Source organism: Prenolepis imparis, unplaced genomic scaffold, assembly GCF_030444845.1.
Source record: "Prenolepis imparis isolate NDT839.2.m4 unplaced genomic scaffold, iyPreImpa1.0 SCAF_8, whole genome shotgun sequence".
NCBI lineage: Eukaryota > Metazoa > Arthropoda > Insecta > Hymenoptera > Formicidae > Prenolepis > Prenolepis imparis.
Window position 1 is genome coordinate 3,745,131 of NW_028141166.1, and position 19,122 is coordinate 3,764,252.

Here is a 19,122-nt window from a genome sequence, read left to right on the forward strand (position 1 = left end):
CAAATAATGAAAAATCATTGGCGCTTTCCGATGGGGAAGGACCCACCACAAAATTAATAAAGGGAACTCACCCCGATCGGCATATCGCTTATCGCAGTTATTCGCAAAAGAAACCGCATATCGCACGTCCGCTTAATTAACGCTAACCGCCTAAGTCTACCGCTATTACAACTGACTACGATTACGAATTATTGTCTATGATTTGATTGTTAAGGGCAGTCTACAATGACAGTAAGCAGTATAGAGTAAGCAGTAAGCAGTAAGCAGTATGAAATGGGAATTGCCCATTTCGTTACTCCCGGTCTTTACATCCACTAAAAACAGTATACTCTCTATTCCTACAGCCTTGTTATTGCCATTGTATACTGTTTTTAGTGGATGTAAAGACCGGGAATAACGAAATGGGCAATTCCCATTTCATACTGCTTATTGTTTACTGCTTACTCTATACTGCTTACTGCCATTGTAGACTGCCCTTTAGAGTGTCACCAACGGGTTTTGTAATTGTTAATTTTGTTACTCGATTAAATGTGTTAGTTTACAAAACAAAGATTCAACTTATCGTATCGCCTCTCATCTCCGCTCTCCTTCACACGCGCTTTCACAGACATTATTGAATAGTCACGTTAAGGTAAATAATTAGTTATAAAATTCGATTGGTTTAAGACAGTATATAATTATCAAAATATATTGTATGCGTTCTAGTTATGTTTCATTTCAAATTAAAAATTATTCCAATCTTTAAAATGTTCAAAAAATTCTTAAAAAGTTAAATTATTAAGTAAAATAAATTGTACACATAATTAAATATCTGAAGATAAGTTATCATTCATAAAAAAACTATTAAAAAAGTAAGATGTTTATTAAAAAAATTTTTGGATACCTTTTTTGTTATAATAGTTTTTTTTTAATTTTATATTGTCCACAATCTATGACTATTTAAAGAGCACTCTAAAATTTTACAATATTTTTAAAAATAAAGCTTTTATAAAAAAAATTATATCATTATTGAACTATCATTATATAACCTTAGTCTTTTGAAGATTTGAAATTATGAATTACGGTTCATTGAATTACGATTTAGAGTACTGAGACCTTGGCTTCATAACGATTTGTTATTTGCATTGACGTCACATGGAAAGAAGCAAAAAAGGGTCTTGAAAATATTACATGGATTTACGGAAAAAGTATGTTATAAAGCATATTAATTAAGATTCTTCGAACTCTCTCTTTTAAATAAAATTACAATAAATTTCTTAATCTTTTATCGCAAGATTAATCATAAATATTAATAATTCATACTATTATATCACTAATTGTAAGACTGTTTGTTGTTGCTAATATACAAAAATATAATACCGTTTAGATCATTGCGGAAAGAAAACTTTATCATGAACGCACCAATGATCGATATTTGAAAAATCTTGAAAATAACAAAACGGAGATAGATGATGCAGAAGTGTTTGGAAGTATGTAAGAGTCGAGTCAGAGCTTCTAATTTTAGTTTGATTGCGCAATCTAAATACCTATTACAAATTATGCTTGTAGTATTTATGTTGAATAGGTACGTAATCACACATAATACAAAGTATATTTACGTTGAATAGGTACATAATCACACGTAATGCAAAATATATTTACCATAAAATTTAATTATTATTATTAATAATGTAATTTTAATTTTAAACGAGAAAATATATATATATATATATATATATATATATATATATATAATTGATATGATATGATTAAAATAACACATGCAAAAATAAGTTTGACGCTAATATGCTTTTTCATTTCTAGATAAAAAGAAGCGACTAGCAATGTTGTATCTCTTAATAATGTCACCTCGAGAAGGTTTCTTGACCGATTTCGATATCAGAGGAGAAATCGATACATTTATGTTTGAAGTACGTATTTGTAATGTTTAATTAATTTTTATACACATTTATCTAAGCACATGTAACGATACATATAACGACAATTATAGGGTCATGATACAGCGACGGCTATGACCTTTGCTTTATTATTATTAGTTGAACATAAAGATATCCAGGTATCTTTTTTTTCACTATATTGAGATATATTATTTTTATTGCAATTTTTATTTCAAGTAATACAAATATTAAGATTTTGTTGCATATTTTTTTCTATATCAATATATTTGTAAAAAATAAAAGAAGCTTAAAATAAATATAAAATTTTATTTTGATATTGAAGATTTTTTTCATATCTATGTATATAAAATAATGCATTTTAATTATTATCGATGACATAGGAACGTGTGAGAATTGAAGTCGATACCGTGATGCAAGAGAACGGAGAGAAACTTACCACGAAATCGTTGCAAAATTTATCATATTTAGAAAGATGTATAAAGGAAGCGCTACGTTTATATCCGAGCGTGTTTTCCATATCACGAGTAACTGCGGAAGACGTAAAATTACGTAATTAAACACTTTTTTCCTTCTTATATTCTTAAACATGTCACATTATACGGAGAGTATTATAAATGTAAAATAAGTTTAAAATAATTTAATTGCGCTAACATTATAAGAATATTAATGTATATTTCATTTCTCAAATTTTATATTTGCAAATCGCAGCTAATTTTATAATACAATTTCCAGATTCATATGTCGTGCCTGCTGGAACGATCTTACATCTTAATATCTATGGAGTTCACAGAGATCCCAATTTCTGGTCAAATCTAGATGTATTTGATCCGGATAGATTTTTGCCCGAGAAGATCCAAAATCGTCATCTTTATTCGTATCTACCGTTCAGCGCAGAACCGAGGAACTGCATAGGTGAATTGTGCATGATTTTCGTTTTTTGTCGATAAATTTTAATACATTTTTAATTGTAGGTCAACGATTCGGTCTGCTGGAACTAAAGGCTATGATAGCTCCTTTGGTGCACAAGTTTTACTTGGAGCCAGTTGATCATATAAAGGATGTCCGGTTTAAGGCCGATATAATAATTCGTTCTTCTCATCCGGTTCGTATAAAATTCGTTCCAATCAGATACTAACAACCATTTGAAACTAACACAATTACCACGTAAGTGTAAGAAGTTGATGTATTGCAAAAATGAAAAAAACTTTTATGAATATTATATGTTCAACAAAATATATATTTTATGTGTAAACTTTATAATTTATCGTGAAATTATACATGTAGAAACTATATTTGTAAAACAAGAAAATATACTTGTAAGCAGTGTTGGGTAGTATCTAGCTACATGTATCTAGATACAGTATCTAAATACATTTTGTGTATCTGAGCATGTATCTGAGTGAGATATATTCGAATTTAAATATCTGTATCTAGATTTAAAACATATCTGAGTCGATTTTTTCAGATACATTTTTAGATACATTTTCACGTATTTCTTTGAATTGACCAATTCTTTCAATTTTTAAAAGATCAAGACATCGCGTAGAAACAGCTGACAGTGCTATCGGCATTCTCTATTTGTCAGACAAGCAAAAAAATATTGCATTAATATATCACACGTTTTCCTCATATGAAACATTTGCTTTCCTCATATGAAACATTTGTTTTTAAGTTTAAAGTTTAACACAATTATATATCGTCACGTCAACACCGGTTGAGTGATTATTTAGCATTGGTGATCAAGTTTTAATATCACGGAGAAATAGTTTGAGTGACGATATCTTTGAGACATTTTTGATGAGTTATTAAGACTAACGAATAACGTAATCGTAAACAAAAATATTAATAAATAAAAAATTTATTCAGTATATTTTGTGCATATTTATAATTATTATGATAAAATATAATTTAAAAATATCTGATATGTATCTGAGATATTTATAAAGTAGCTGAGTCTCTGTATCTATATATATTTTAATTTGTGTATTTGTATTTGTATCTGTATCGAGATTCATTTTAAATGTATCTTACCCATCACTTACTTTATAGCTATTTTCTGTGTTTCTTCGTAAGTTTACCACACTTAAATAATGTTCACGCAAGTCTGGCAGCTATTCAATTTTTATAATTTTTCTATTTTTAATTTTTATAATTTTTATTATATTACTTCTTCAACTTTTATTTTATATTTTCATAATATCTTTATATACAGATACACGCCTAGTTTTGTAACGTGACAGACATCTTCATCATGTCACTATCTTCGTTATATAACGTGTATATTTTAAAGCCACGATCTACTACTCTACTTCTCGATTGACCAACCTTGAAGTAATACATAAAACATGACCAATGTTTCAAAGATTATGAACCGCAACCGTCACATTACAACTATGTGAGAACGACGTGAGAAAGATTCATTCATTCCGAATATCATATTTTATTTTTTATTTATGAACATGAATTTAACATTATCTACCTAAAACACTCGTCAAAAAAATTATCGCAACACGTAATTAATATCAAAATTTAGCATAAATTCAAATAAGCGTATCTCCGCGAAAAATTGTCGTATTTCAAAAATTTTTTTTTTGTTTTAAAGGGTAAAGTCTCTACTTTAAGGAACTTTCGTTCGATTTTGATTTTATTCTCTCCACCTTTCTCCATCCCTTTAAAAGGAGGGACGTGTTTTTTTTTCAAAAAATTGCATAGTTTGACGAACTCTACGGAGTGTACTAATAACTCACACACATACACACACACACACACACGCGCGCGCGCGCGCGCGCGCGCCCGCGATGGGCAAAATCCGACCAGCAACTTCCCCGTAGTGCCCATCGGATAATGCTAATGTTGGCGGTAATTGAATACATAGGCAAAAATGCATAGGTAACTTTGATATGCTCTAACTTCGCGAAAAAAAATCGTACGGTATTCAATTTTTTTTTCAATTTGTAGAAAAAAGTCCATATTTTATGATAGTTATGATGATATTTGCGAAAAAAATTTAGTACACTCCGTAGAATTCGTCAAACTATGCAATTTTTTGAAAAAAAACACGTCCCTTCTTTTAAAGAGATGGAGAAAGGGGGAGAGAATAAAATCAAAATCGAACGAAAGTTCCTTAAAGTAGAGACTTTACCCTATAAAACAAAAAAAATTTTTGAAATACGACAATTTTTCGCGGAGATACGCTTATTTGAATTTATACTAAATTTTGATATTAATTACGTGTTGCGATAATTTTTTTGACGAGTGTATAATATTATTTAATATTCAATGGGTTCATTTTGCTTCTTAAGATATGAAACTTTAATTATCAAAATGCTTTTGACTGGAAGAAGGATTATAAATATATATGTCTCAGACTTGCATCGTCAGTTCGCGAAGATTTGTTGTGCTGACATGTGTATATCTGCTTGACGAGATTTGCAATTGTATTTTAAACAGTTACATTGAGTGGTGTTTTAGCTGATTACGTATCAGTAAGTTTATTTAGTATTCGGGAATATTTGTATAAAATAACATTTTATAAGAATCCATTATAAAATCTGAACAATAATTAATAATGTCATAATTAATGTAAGATTTTGAAAATCTATAAACTTGAAATTTTATTTTATACAATAAATGAGGAAATAATTAAACACATAGTAATTGATTAAAATACGTTTTCATTTAATACACAACTACTTTATTACGTGAATAATGTTTTTCCATTACAAATAAACAAATTCATCATATTTTTTTAGTTCTTTAAATCATTAACTACAAAAAAAATATACCATTAACTCATTTCATTGATTGTTCAGTTTATATGGTTATAAAAAATATTATTTATTTATTTTATTATTTACCACAAAACTTACACATCCCCTTCATATTTTAAATATCAATTATGAACTCGATTAATAACAATACTCTTGAATTTTACTCTTGAATTAATATTTTAGAGTTTTAATAAATAATATTTATTTAGTGACAATAAGTTTTAATCCAAGAATCAAACAAACCTTCCTCAAAAGAACCTGAAGAAGATTGAACTTAATTAAACCGTCAAGGATATTGCGTCAATAAAACAATGTTTATCACAATATTATTATTATACATTTTTATTTTATTGGTGTTTAATTATTACGTGCATCATGGAAAAAACGGTCAACTCATTAATATTATACCGGGACCATCAGGCTATCCGATAATTGACTATGTATTGCACTTACGTGGTTCACCAGGTAAGTACAAAATTTATAATCCATTTACATTTATGAATGTATAACCCGTCATATATACGCATACATATGTATAAAAATAAAATTCAAATTCATAAATTCTGCTTTTGAACAAATATCTATCAATATTATTGCATGCTGATTACTGATAAAATAATTATTCAGGCTTATCAGCATTTTTCTTTGCAATAATATTCTTCCATTTTCATAATTAGTCAATTTTCAACGAATCTAAAAAACGGTACATATAAGTAAAAGTACACATAGTAAAGATATGCATTGAAAATAATAATGAAAATTAATCTCACAAAAATTTCTGTAGCTATATTTATAATATGTTTCTCAGAGTACCTATGGAACCTGTTATGTAAACTCATTAATGAATATTATCCCATTTGGAAACTCTGGGCTTTTTACCTCCCCGTTGTATTTATTCGTCATCCAGATGATTTAGAGGTAAAAAATGAAATTCAATTCTCTGTAAACATTACAATTTATCTAGATTCTGGAATTTTGCATTGTTGTTTTATAAGATTTTTATTGGTAAAAATGTTTCTTAAACATATGAAAAGAGAGAATATCTCAGAAACATTTAATTAAGATTATATAATAATTTGAGATAATAAATATCTGTGTGTATCTGAAAGATTGAGTGTGCGTTATAATAATATATGTTGACGTTTTTATCTTAACATTATTTTCAGTGATTTCAGACAATACTAAGTAGCACCAAACACATCGAGAAAAGCCATATATATGATATGTTACATCTTTGGTTAAACAGAGGTCTTCTTACTAGTACAGGTAAGGTAATGAGAGATGTTAAGGTATAAGCGTATCTACTTTATTATTATTTTATTTTACTATTACAATCTGTTATAAATCGGCCTGTCTCTATAGAAAATCAAATATCATTTAAAAAATAATTATAACTGTATTGCACTTCGAGGAGACAGTTATCATGACATTTCCGTCATTTGCGCAAAAACAGAAAAAAATACCGAAAAGAACCGTAAACCGAAAATAATTTAACGGCCCGGTTATGGTTCCGATGTTATAAATTCAATAGAATTTTAATACGGTTTATAGTTTCGGTTCTATTAAAAAACCGGTTATGGAACGATTATCGGTTTTGGTTCCGGTTCGGTCCGGGTCCCTGACAAATACGGATGTGTCTATTTCTCTCTCCTCCTCCACGCATCTTGGCTGTCGTCGCTCTTATCTTCACAAGGGACCGACGGCGACCACCACGACAACGAGTGACGGTGCGTTTGATGATCGAGAACCAATCACGCACAGTCAGAGCGCAGAACGACGAAATACAACGCTTTAAAAAGGCGACACAAAGAGTCTGAGACAGTCAGTCGAGTGGAGAACACAGAGAGCATAGAAAAGTCATATCTCGTTCAGTAAAAACGCGATCGCGCATATTAGATATAGTGCGACTCCGGTACTATATATATATATATATATAAAGTATTCCAGGCGTCGTCGCACATTCATTCACCTGCTAATTAACGCGGCGATAAATTAGGGTGTTAAGCTCTCAAACGTATCCGTCGAATTATACAATCGTTCGACGAAGACTTTGTTAATGTCATAACAGCGCGAGTGTTGTGAAAAACCTTATACTATAATAAACTAATAAACTCTACCGCATGAACAGTAACTACAGTGTGAATAGTAAATCATTTACACTGACCACACGACAGGGTGTGTGCATCTCTCGATTCCACTCTTCTCGTTCCCTCGCTGGAAGATACAGCAACGCGAGTGCTCCAATATATGCGAACATGTTCATCGTAGCGCGGACTGGCCTCTTATCGGCACTCGGCGTCGCTCAACGTCTGATCGTCACTGCTAAACACACGCATGTCGCGCGGCACTCTTATTCGTTTATTTGTCACAGGAATGCTGTGTATCACAGGTGAGATTCCACACAGAACTCTCTCTGAAATTCCTATTGCGCTGTTTTCCCTGAGAAAAGAGTTGGAAAAATATAAAAAGTTATACAATTATATTCATGCACAGTATATAATTAATTTATACATAAAAATTCTCCTACTGTGTGAGAGTCGTCAAATTATCGTACTTTGCATACAATGGTTTTTATCATTTTCTCCATATATAATCGTGCAAATTATTAATTAATATGATATAAAATTATCACGGAATATATATTGTAAAACATATCGCGCGATTATCAATAAGATGCACCCACAGAAAGGATTTCTAAATTTAATGCTAATACTCTTCAATCTATCATAAAATAGGATCGATATAGCGACAATCATATTTATTATAGAAAAAGGAATATTTTAATCTTAAATAGGAAATTTTTAAATCTAGAATAAAATAATCTTGGTGCTATCCTGTTATATAATTTTAATTTCAGACTATATTGAGCTGAAGGAAATTTTATTCTATTCTTGCGATAAAAGATTAGGACATCTCCATATCCTTCAATGCTTGTTGTAACGTTGTATGCACGTATCCGGCGTTATATTCATCTTATCATATCCATTAAATTTGCGAGGACTGGAGAAGCGGGCGGAGGCGTTTATGAGGAAGGAGGAGGAGAGGAGAGGGAAGGGAGGAGGTCGAAGGATATTAAAATGAACGGGGAAGGAAAATTGCTAGTGGGAAGATTGGAAGAGGTGGGATGGGCGATTTTTAATGGAGGGCTAGAAGGGGATAAAGAGGAGAACTGGACGTATGTGGGGGCGAATGGACAATCGGTAATAGATTATGTGATAGGAAACGAGGAGGTGAGGGAAAGGATAGGGAGACTTGAAGTAGGGAACAGGATAGAGTCGGACCATATGCCGCTAGTGGTGTGGATAAAAGGGGAAGAGATAAGCAAGGGCAAAAGGGAAGCAAAGAGAAGAAGGTGGGTCTGGACAGATGAGAGAAAGAAGAAATTTAGAGATGAGTTAGGAGAGCTGCAGGAAGGAGGAGGGGAGCTGGAAGAAGTGGACGCGGGTGAAGGAGAGAGTGGTAGAGATTTTGGATAGGGCGATGGTAGTAAGGATAACAAGAAAGGAAAAGGAGGGGATTGGTTTGATGAAGAATGCAGGGAGGAAAAGAAAGGGTTAAGAAGGGAGCTAAGGAGATGGAGGAGAGAAGAAGGTAAATGAGAGAGGTACAGGGAAATGAAGAGAAGGTATGGGAAGTTATGCTTAAAGAAGAAAGAGGAGGAGATGATGAAAATAAGAGATGGGTGAAGAAGGCGTAGGAGGCGAAGACAGAGGGGCAAGTATGGGAGATTATTAGAGGAGTGAGAAGGAAAGGAAGAAGGGGGACAGGAGAGGAAATAGGGATGGAGGAGTGGAATGACTACTTTAAGGAGTTGCTGGGGGGGGGGGGTAGAAACAAGAGTGGTGTTAGGGAAGCATAAGGGATGTAGGGAGGATGGGGAGGAGCTGTTGAGTAGGGAGGAAATAAGAAAGGCCATACACAAGGTTAGAGATAATAAGGCGGTGGGGATTGATAGAATACCTGGAGAAGTATGGAAATATGGGGGGGGAGAGCTAGAGAATTGGGCGTGGGGTTGTGTAATAGGATCTGGAAGGGAGAGGGGTGGATTGGGGAGTGGAGTGAGGGATTAATAGTGCCGATAGTGAAGAAAGGGAAAGGTAGAAAGGTCTCGGACTTTAGGAGGGTTACACTGGCGCCGACGATGTATAAAGTGTATGCGGCAGCGCTGGCAGAGAGGATAAGGAATGAGGTAGAAGGAAAGGGGTTGATTCCACCGAATCAAAGTTGATGGCAGCGATGAGAGGTAGGGGAATAAGAGAAGAATTAGTCAGGAGGTGTGAGGACATAGTGGGGGAGGCCTTTAGTGTAAGGATGGGAGATGATGTGGGTGAGAAATTCTGGACGGGGAGAGGGGTGAGGCAAGGATGTCCGCTAAGCCCGTTGCTCTTTAATCTCTTGGTAGCGGACTTGGAGGAGGAGGTGAGGAGGGGGAGATGGGGGGAGTAAGCTTAGGAGGAAATAAGGTGTACTCTCTGTCATATGCGGATGACGTGGTTTTGATGGCAGAGGACGAGGGAGGTATGAAATGTCTGATTGAAAGGCTGGGGAGGTACTTGGAAGGAAAAGGTCTGGAGCTGAATGTAAGCAAATCAAAGATAATGAGGTGTAGGAAAGGGGGAGGAAGGTTTAGGAAGGCTAAATGGTACTGGAAAGGGAAGATTATAGAGGAAGTTAAGGAATACAAGTATTTGGGGTATGTGGTGAAAAGAAACGGAAAGCAGGATGGGCAGGTGAAGGATAGAGCGAGGAAAGGGGCAGCCATTCTAGGTCAGGTATGGGGAATAGGGAAAAGGAGATTTGGGGCAGACTGGGGGAAAAGGGCATGGCTGTCTGATGCGTTGATATGGGCAGTAATGGGGTATGGAGTGGAAATATGGGGATGGAAAAAAAGGGAGGAGATGGAAAGGCTGCAAGAGAGATAATTGAGGTGGGTACTGGGGGCGGATTAGGGGACACCGGGGTACATGGTGAGGGAGGAATTGCAAAGAGATAAGTTAAGGCTGAGGATGGGGAGAAGAACATGGGGGTTCTAGAGAAGAGCGGAGGAAGGCAGGAGTGGACTATTGGTAATGAAGTGTCAAGAAGAGATTAAAAGAAGGGCTAAAAAAAAGACGGGACTGTCGGGATGGGAGGAGGAAAGAAGGAATTTTTTCGAGTTAAAAGGGATGGTGCTAAGGGAGGTAGAGGAGAGCAGGGAGAGCGGAGAGTTCAGATGGGAGAAAGTAGAAGGGATAGAAAGAACAAGGCAGAGGGAAGAAAGATGGGAGAGAATAGCAGCTTCAAATTATAACCCATGGTATAAATGGCATGAGATTGCGATACGATTAAATGTCAAGAATATTTTTTGTCTCGTTGTCAGAAATCCTTTCTGTGGGTGTGGCACAATTGCAAATTAAGCGTTTTTTTTTCTTTTATTTTTTCCTACTATTAATTTATATCATCTGAAAAGTATGCTTGTATAAAAAGAAAAATTATATAAATTAATATAAATTATATAAACTTTTGAAAATCGCTAAGAGCGCCTTATAATGAACAGCTGTTGATCTCTTGTTGATTTTTCAGGATACGTATCTTGAATGATCATATGATTGTCACTGGATACATATGAGGATTGACGGGAAACATTCTTAAGAGTGTTTCATTCAATCGGGAAAATAATTTATTCCACAAGAAATTCCATTGGAATTTTAGTCAAAATTTCATGTCGTATAACTTTTGTTGTATAGAAAATATTCTCTTCTCAAAAAATCAAACTAAAAATAGATTACGAAATAAAGAGGCTATATGAGCTGTACGCGGATGTAGATGCGTTATAGCAGAAATTTTATTTTCCCGCTAGAAATTTGATGCGCACGAGGCACGAAAATTTTACTTGGTTCTTTGCCAAGACTTAAAGTGGAATTAATTCTCAATTCAAGAATTTTTAATTCCTAAATTCCCCTCTGATATAGGCAAGAAAAATATCGGGCCGAAGTCGCTGAATCGGAAATCGAACCCGAGTCTTTCGCTTGCCGGGCGACTGCTCTTACCAACTAAACTATTCAGACTCTTCGATCCAATATTTTTCTCCTTTACCTTATAAACAATGACTGCTTGTAAATAACGCTTTTTTCAGCCGGCGTGAACTAACGTTAAGAATTTAAAGACTCCCTAATATTAAAACCAAACTAAAAATCTCTTAATTTAAGATATAATATGATGTAAATAAATATATGTGATACGCCCATTAAGTGCCTAAATCGATTTAAATATATTTATATTACAATTGATTAAATGAATTTTCTTGTCTATTTATATATGTAGTAAAAGTAAAGTGTGGGAATTACAGCGATAGGATATACAAGCAATAGTTATGATAAAAATGGTTTATTAAAAAACAAAATTATACTAATAAGTAAGACAAGATATTAAAATAAAGCACGGTTACAATGACGAGTGCTTGAGTCGATCGTCTTGCTTCCTTCGTGGCTGCTGGAATGTCGCATGAAGTAGGCTTTTCCGTAGGCTTAGCAGAACACATAAATGTACGCTGAAGTAGGCTTTTCCGTAGGCTTAGCAGAACATTTCAACGCGATATGACCGTATTGACTGCACTTAAAACACTTTATTCCCTTATCCTTGTCTGGGCAATATTTGCTGATGTGATTCTTTTCTCCGCAGTTGAAGCAAGTTTTGAGTCAGTTGTCTTGTTTCCGTCTTGTTTGAAGTATTTCTTTTTCTCCTCGTTCTTCAACGGCTTGCTCTTTCCTTTCGTTTCATTTTTCATGCATTCGTATTGAACGAATTTTTCCTTAAGCTCGCAAATTGTTTTCGCTCCGTACAGCACGGTTTTATAGATTGGTTCATCTTGAATTCCGGCGATAATATATTTAATTGTGGCACGACTTTCAACTTCGGCTTGTGTCGCAAGTTCCATCATTTTGTATATATATGACTGGAATGATTCGTCTGGTTTCTTCTTTCGTCGTGAAAGTTGCTGGTGGATCTTGTAGCTGTCCACTGCTTCACTGAATTCTTCTGTTAATGCACTCTTCAGCTTTTTCCACGTCTTTGTACACTTCTCGAAATTGGCGAATATCTTCGCCGAGCCTCGGAGTAAACGCCTTGCATACGCGACTTTGTACATACACGCTGGACCAATTGCACATTTCGGCAAATTCTTCAAAGTCGTCTAACCATTTAGTTACGTTCGCGTTGTCGTCTCCGCTAAATGTTTCAAGCGATTCTTCTACGTCCTTAAATGAAAACACGCGCTTGTATTCTTTCCGACTCTTCTTCTTAGTTTTCCGGACTGCCTCGTGCTCATTCTCCGTCTCGTCGTCTTCGCTAGACTCCTCAGCAGTATCGCTATTTTCGTCGCTTTCATGTTCGTCAGCAGGATCATCATTGTTCGTCAATGCACCGTGTTTACGCTTTAAGTCTAACGCCTCTTTCAGTCGCAACACCAATTCGATTCTCTTGCCCGTCGTCTTTAATTTCCTCGAGCTTAATTCTTCTTTAAGTTTAGCCGTCTTCATTGTTGCCAACTTTGCGTCATCTTCTTGAGATCGCAGGGGTGATGGGAGGGGTGAGTTGCTTCGCGAGTTGCTACTCATGGTATAAACCATTCACTATCACTTCACTTCAGTTTGTTGCTATATACTGTGCCGTATTCCGGACGAGCCCCAAAAATATGTAGTAAAGTGTGGAATTACGACGATAGTTATGATAAAAATACAAGCAATAGTTATGATAAAAATGGTTTATTAAAAAACAAAATTATACTAATAAGTAAGACAAGATATTGAAATGAAGCACGGTTACAATGACGAGTGCTCGAGTCGATCGTCTTGTTCATTCTTTCGCTTATATTCGACTGACTACCTATTCTACCTAAAAGAAAGATTTTCTCACTGACCATCGTTGTCAGAGGGACTGATTCTGATCCGCTTGGCTTCCAGATGAAAGCCAGCAGTTACGCAGAAACAAAAGAAACGTTGCTACACATAAAATAAAATCTAGATCTGTCAACTGTCACCATAAATAAGATCTAAAACGAGACTCTAAGAATAAAAAATTTTCCGATTCTACATATATAGCATGATTGATAAAAATTACTTTATAAATTGTTGGTACAACTGATTTCAAATATGAAATTTCAATATTTTGTTCGGATAAAGTCTGTGATATTTCTAAATGTAAAGTATTTTGTCTAAATATTTTTACAGCAAATTTATATATAATTATGAGAATGTATATGTATTGTGACGACTTTTTCTTCCGGCTCGCGCGACAAGCCGGAAGAACGGAGCGTGGCCGTCAGCAAAACACAGGGATGTTTAGTATTCACGCGACGGGAACTAAGATCTTGGTCGCTCCGCGCGTGCCGCAGCAGAACGCCAGCCGTGATATCCGCGAGAGACTAAAGTTTTGGGCGCCAGACGCGGTCTTTCACGCGTCAATCCACAAATCGCGAAACAAATGCGAAATCTAGGCCGGGAATCCCGCTACGGGCTGACTAGCTCGCCTAACGGCAGAGGGGCAGGGTGTGGTTGCCGAAAATACATTAACTGAAAGATGTTGCAATCTTTTGGCGAAGTGACAGACACAGAACGGAAGACACAGACGTTTGATCAGACAATACGAAAGGAACAAGATAACGCTAATTAAAGGAAGAAATAATATATAGTAATGCCTTTTATTGTTGACAAAGAAAAATAAATATAAATGTAATAGAAAAATATAATAGCGGATGGTAATAAAAAAAAATTTGAATATAACAAAATATAATTAAAGACGATAATAATAATGAAATATAATTGAAAACTATAATAATAAGAAAAAGAGAATATAAGGACAAGAGGTAATATAAAAGACACAACAAACCAAAAATAGATACAAGAGAAAATACTTCGGACGATCGAACATAAAATTATATTCGCGACAAGCTTAAGTCCGAGATCCGCGCATCGATATGATAAACGAATACGAGATAATAGCCGCGACCATACAAATTGACATTATCGAACGGACTCTTAGATCGCAAATGCTCGGACGGTCGGGTCGGCGGTGAGACTGGAGAGTAATACGATACCGTTGACGGTGATCTGGCGCGATCCGACGGGCGAAATTCACAGGTTAATCGCGGGCGCCAGGAATTCTCCGCGCGCTTTCTCTCGCTCACTCACACGCTCGGTGGCTCTCGCTCTCTCTCACACGCTCTCGCCGGTGGTCGCGAAATACGCTCTCACACTCTTAATTTCGGATTTCGGACCCCTCGCGACGACGTTAACACGATGACGACGTCCGGACACAGCCGGGTAACCCATACAACAACGAGAAGCGACAGTAATACACAATAGCAAAAATTTCATAAAAGAACGACGCGACAACTATATAATACGAGACGCGACATATATGACCGAATCCCAGAGAGACGAAGATTTCGCGTTAGTATTATCCACGTGCCCGAATTCACAAAAGTACTCGCCGTTTGACGTCGATCGCTCTTACACCAAATATTTTTACTAAAGGGGCAGAGCCCACGCGACAAAACTTCGTTAAACGATACAATCGCGTCAGAACGGCCGAGACTCGGATTCACAAATTTGCGGACGTGATAATTATTAGATACTGTAAGATAATTTTATTGAATTCTACCGGATTGTAAACTGAGAGTTAGGATAGTGTCAGGATTGTTCTTCTTTAATAACTATATAGTCTTTTGAAATTGTATGTGCGTTTAATTATAATAAATGTTCTGAGATGACTTTGGAAAATACACTTATTAATTTGTATTTAATAATAAACAAATATTCTTTACAGTTTGACTCAAATACTTAAAGTATCGCAAATACGGATCAAATGTACCCGAATGGTCGTTTGCCAAAAACTCAGAGAAAATTATATCATTAGAACCGAATCAACCGTTTACTACGACTGCTGGGAGAGCAATGCTTTCTCCCGTTCCGCAATCGTTCTCCTACGCGCTCTTGCTCCGATCGAGAGAGCCGTTGACAGAGTGGAGTCGGAGCAGACGACAGAGAGCCGTCTCGGCTGACGACGTGACGGCGTAGAGTTAGCCAGGCTCCAACAATGATTTTAATTATTGATTTCTTATAATACGCTTACAGAAGGATAGCCTCACCGGAACTTCTTTCTTCGCCTTGGTCTCTCTCAAGTTCGTCTCTATCGTCAAATCGACCTCAATCCGCAGCGTGTCTTACGGGGTTGAGCGGTCGCACCAATCTGTCGGATCCTTTGACTATAGAAATATGGACTACCAGTCCCCCACTTTCCCTATAAGATTTCTGTGCATCGCAATGAATCTAACATCTTCGAGATTTAAGCCCCGCCCCATCGACCAAAGACCGGGAAATTTGAATAAATAAACTGCATTTTTTAAAATCCACAATTATATTTTCTAGTTTTCAGTTACAAAATAATGTAAAAAAAATTGTGCAAATGTAATATTGCACATTGCTTCCTCACCATTTTATTTTGCTAATTAAGATGGTTTTTCAATTATGGCTTCCTTATAGAGGAAGCTTAACTTGCACATTGCTTCTTCACCATTTTATTTTGCTCGTTAAGATGGTTTTTTAATTATGGCAATGTGCAAATTAAGCTTCTTCTATGAGGAAGCCATAATTGAAAAACCATCTTAATTAGCAAAATAAAATGGTAAGGAAGCAATGTGCAAATTTCCATTTGCACAATTTTTTCCAATACTAGCAAACCCTATATATAATTAAAAAATATTTTCTTAAAAAAATTTTTTAAAGATTTCTATGCTACTGTGTTCTAAATGTTGTATAATTTGTCAATTTACAATCAAAAGAAATTGACCAATTCTCAACAAATTTAATATCAATCATGCTTTAATAATATTTTATTCAGAATTTTCAAAAAATTATTTAAATTTTAAAATAATTAAAAATTTTATAAAAAATAAACCATTTAAAAAATTCTCCCCAAATTAAATATCAATCATTCTTTAATGATATTTTCAAAAGTTCGATAAGTTCGATATTTAAAAATTTACGAAAGTTAAAGCATGTACAAACATCTTTTAAAACTGATAATTTTATTTTAAAAAAACACTCACTGATCCTCGTCAAATTAAATAACAAACATCCTTTAATGATACTCTATGTAAAAAAATTTATGTAAAAATATTTGTCTGATATCTCAAAATTCACAGAAGATAAAATAACCACATAAATTTTCAAAAAAATTTTATAAAAACTTTATAAAAATGAACCCTTTCACCGATCCTTGTTAAATTCAATACCAAATATCCTTTATTGGTACTTTATTCATGTAAAAAAAATTAGTTCGATATCTCAAAATTTGCGAAAAATAAAAATGCACATTTCTTAAAAATTCAAAATTTTATAAAAAACGAATCCTTTCACCGATCATCGCCAAACTCAATACCAAATATCTTTAAATGATAGTCGATTTATTTAAAAAAATTTATCCAGATATTTTAAAATTTACGGAAATTAGAACAACCACAGACATTTTTCATATCTAAAATTTTATAAAAATCGAATCCTTTCACCGATTCTCGTCAAATTCAATACCAACCATCCTTTAATGATAGTCTATTCGTGTAAAAAAATTTATCTCAATATCTTAAAACTTACGAAAGATAGAACAGCCACAGACAATTCTCAAAACATTCAAAATTTTATAAAAAAATAAACCCTTTCACCGATCCTCGTCAAATTCAATACCAACAATCCTTTAATGATAGTCTATTTACATAAAAAAATGTATCCCAATATCTTAAAATTTACGGAAGTTAGAGCAACTACAGACATTTCTCAAAAAATTCAAAATTTTATAAAAAATGAAACACTGTATAAATTTTTATAAAAATGACATTAAATAAAAGTGTTGTTCTACTTTACTTGTATGCCAAATTGGAGCGCTGCAAGTCAAATAGTGTTTGAGATATTTAAATTAAAAAAAACATGGGTGGGCACATACATACACACACATACGGACATTTTTTAAAAATGTTATTTTTCGACGTTTTGGAACATTCTAAACACATTGGTATAGAAATCTAAAAAAAAATTTTTTTTACGAAAACAGCTTCCTCTACGAGGAAGCAAAAATTAAAAATTATACTTTTTAATATATTAGAGCACTATAAGCGCGCGCGTACAAATGCATACAAAAAATATGTATTTAAATATAAAATTTGCACATAACATATAGTAAGTATATAATAGTAGTATAAATTATAAAAACATAAATAACTTGTATAATTATTTGCATATACATTTAAAATTTGAACATAATAATAAATGGTAAATAATAATATAAATTTATAGAATATAAATAACTTATATAGGATGTTAAAAAAGTGTCGCATACGCTCAACGCTATTCGATAGAGAATAAAAATTTAAGACAAAATATCTAATACTATTTTTCGATGCGATGAATAGTTTTGCTGCAATTAATTATTGTAATTAGTCAATCAGCACGGAACTACAAGAGAAAACAAACGATGGAACGCGCGAAGTGGAAAAGAATTTTCCGAAAAAATTATTTAAAGAGAAACAGTCATCAAGTGCGAATTTGGCCTTATAAAATTTATTTTAGGTCTCATTTTTTAAATTCGGACAAGGTGAAATTATTCATCGCATCAAAAAATAGTATTAGACATTTTTTCTTAGATTTTCATTCTGTCAAATGGCGTTGAGCGTATGCGACACTTTTTTAACATCTTGTATAATTATATGCAGATATGTTTACTGACCACTGAGAATAATTGGTTTTGTTAAATTATGTCTAAGAAATGAATTGTGTTGTCTCAATGTAAATTGTTTGCCATAATAAAATAATTTAATTTTTTAAATTAACTGAAAAATTAATTTTATAATTAATTTTATTATAGCAAGATATTTGGAAAACAGACAATTAATTTGTTTAAAAATTAAATATAATGATAATTTAAATGTACTAACAGTCGTTATTCGATCAAGTGTAAAGTCCTGTGATTAATAGAAAAAATATTAGGAATAAATATTACATATTAAGAATAAGAATTATTTTAAAATAATAAAATCGAAAAAACTTTGATATAAAAATATAAATTCGGGTATAAAGGGTTCTTATTAGTTTATTTGCCCTTACTAGTCCTTTATACCCGAATTTGTATTTTTATATCAGAGTTTTTTGATTTTATTATTTTAGAATAATTCTTATTCCTAATATTTAATATTTATTCCTAATAAATAATAAATAAATAAATGTGATCTGATGTTCTAGATGTCGGCAACTAGAGCCAAGCGCGAAAATTAATTTCTAATTTTTCGGAACAGTATCTCTTGGTTTGAGATCACTGAGTTCCATTTGATTAATTATCAATTAACCTCGTACTTCCAATGGAAAAATAGGCGAGAAAAATATAGGTCCGAAAAGTCGCTGAAGTACTCTGCGTTGATACCACTGCTT

The 19,122-nt window shown here is 33.7% G+C and overlaps 2 protein-coding genes and 1 long non-coding RNA gene across 4 annotated transcripts; all 3 read left to right on the forward strand.

Annotated features, from left to right (window-relative positions):
* Positions 1 to 1,823: 1,823 nt before the first annotated feature.
* LOC145939385 (cytochrome P450 4C1-like) lies at positions 1,824 to 3,033 on the forward strand. Its single transcript, XM_083043654.1, has 5 exons — positions 1,824 to 1,910; positions 1,991 to 2,056; positions 2,279 to 2,447; positions 2,631 to 2,810; positions 2,870 to 3,033. Exons 1-5 carry the CDS (start codon positions 1,824 to 1,826, stop codon positions 3,031 to 3,033), a joined length of 666 nt encoding a protein of 221 aa, XP_082899780.1.
* A 2,963-nt stretch (positions 3,034 to 5,996) lies between these two features.
* LOC145939931 (uncharacterized) lies at positions 5,997 to 7,012 on the forward strand. Its single transcript, XR_014425923.1, has 3 exons — positions 5,997 to 6,133; positions 6,477 to 6,586; positions 6,835 to 7,012. It is a non-coding gene; the product is annotated as an uncharacterized LOC145939931 (long non-coding RNA).
* Positions 7,013 to 7,355: 343 nt separating this feature from the next.
* LOC145939462 (uncharacterized) lies at positions 7,356 to 9,956 on the forward strand. 2 transcript variants are annotated; one of them, XM_083043785.1, is made up of 3 exons: positions 7,356 to 7,580; positions 7,616 to 8,057; positions 8,526 to 9,956. In XM_083043785.1, the coding sequence occupies exon 3, from the start codon at positions 8,596 to 8,598 to the stop codon at positions 9,142 to 9,144; it is 549 nt and encodes a 182-aa protein (XP_082899911.1). In that variant the 5' UTR covers positions 7,356 to 7,580; positions 7,616 to 8,057; positions 8,526 to 8,595; the 3' UTR covers positions 9,145 to 9,956. The 2 variants fall into 2 exon arrangements, with proteins under 2 accessions (XP_082899911.1, XP_082899910.1); XM_083043784.1 differs by having other exon boundaries at positions 7,356 to 7,539; positions 7,608 to 9,956.
* Positions 9,957 to 19,122: the final 9,166 nt, after the last annotated feature.

What these genes read in the sequence shown, in the direction of transcription:
- LOC145939462 (XM_083043785.1), top strand. Translation starts at nt 8,596, where the DNA reads ATGCTTGTTGTAACGTTGTATGCACGTATCCGGCGTTATATTCATCTT.
- LOC145939385 (XM_083043654.1), top strand. Translation starts at nt 1,824, where the DNA reads ATGTTGTATCTCTTAATAATGTCACCTCGAGAAGGTTTCTTGACCGAT. An exon ending in TCGATACATTTATGTTTGAA is followed by an intron (nt 1,911 to 1,990) that starts GTACGTATTTGT and finishes CGACAATTATAG; the next exon opens with GGTCATGATACAGCGACGGC. An exon ending in TGCGGAAGACGTAAAATTAC is followed by an intron (nt 2,448 to 2,630) that starts GTAATTAAACAC and finishes TACAATTTCCAG; the next exon opens with ATTCATATGTCGTGCCTGCT.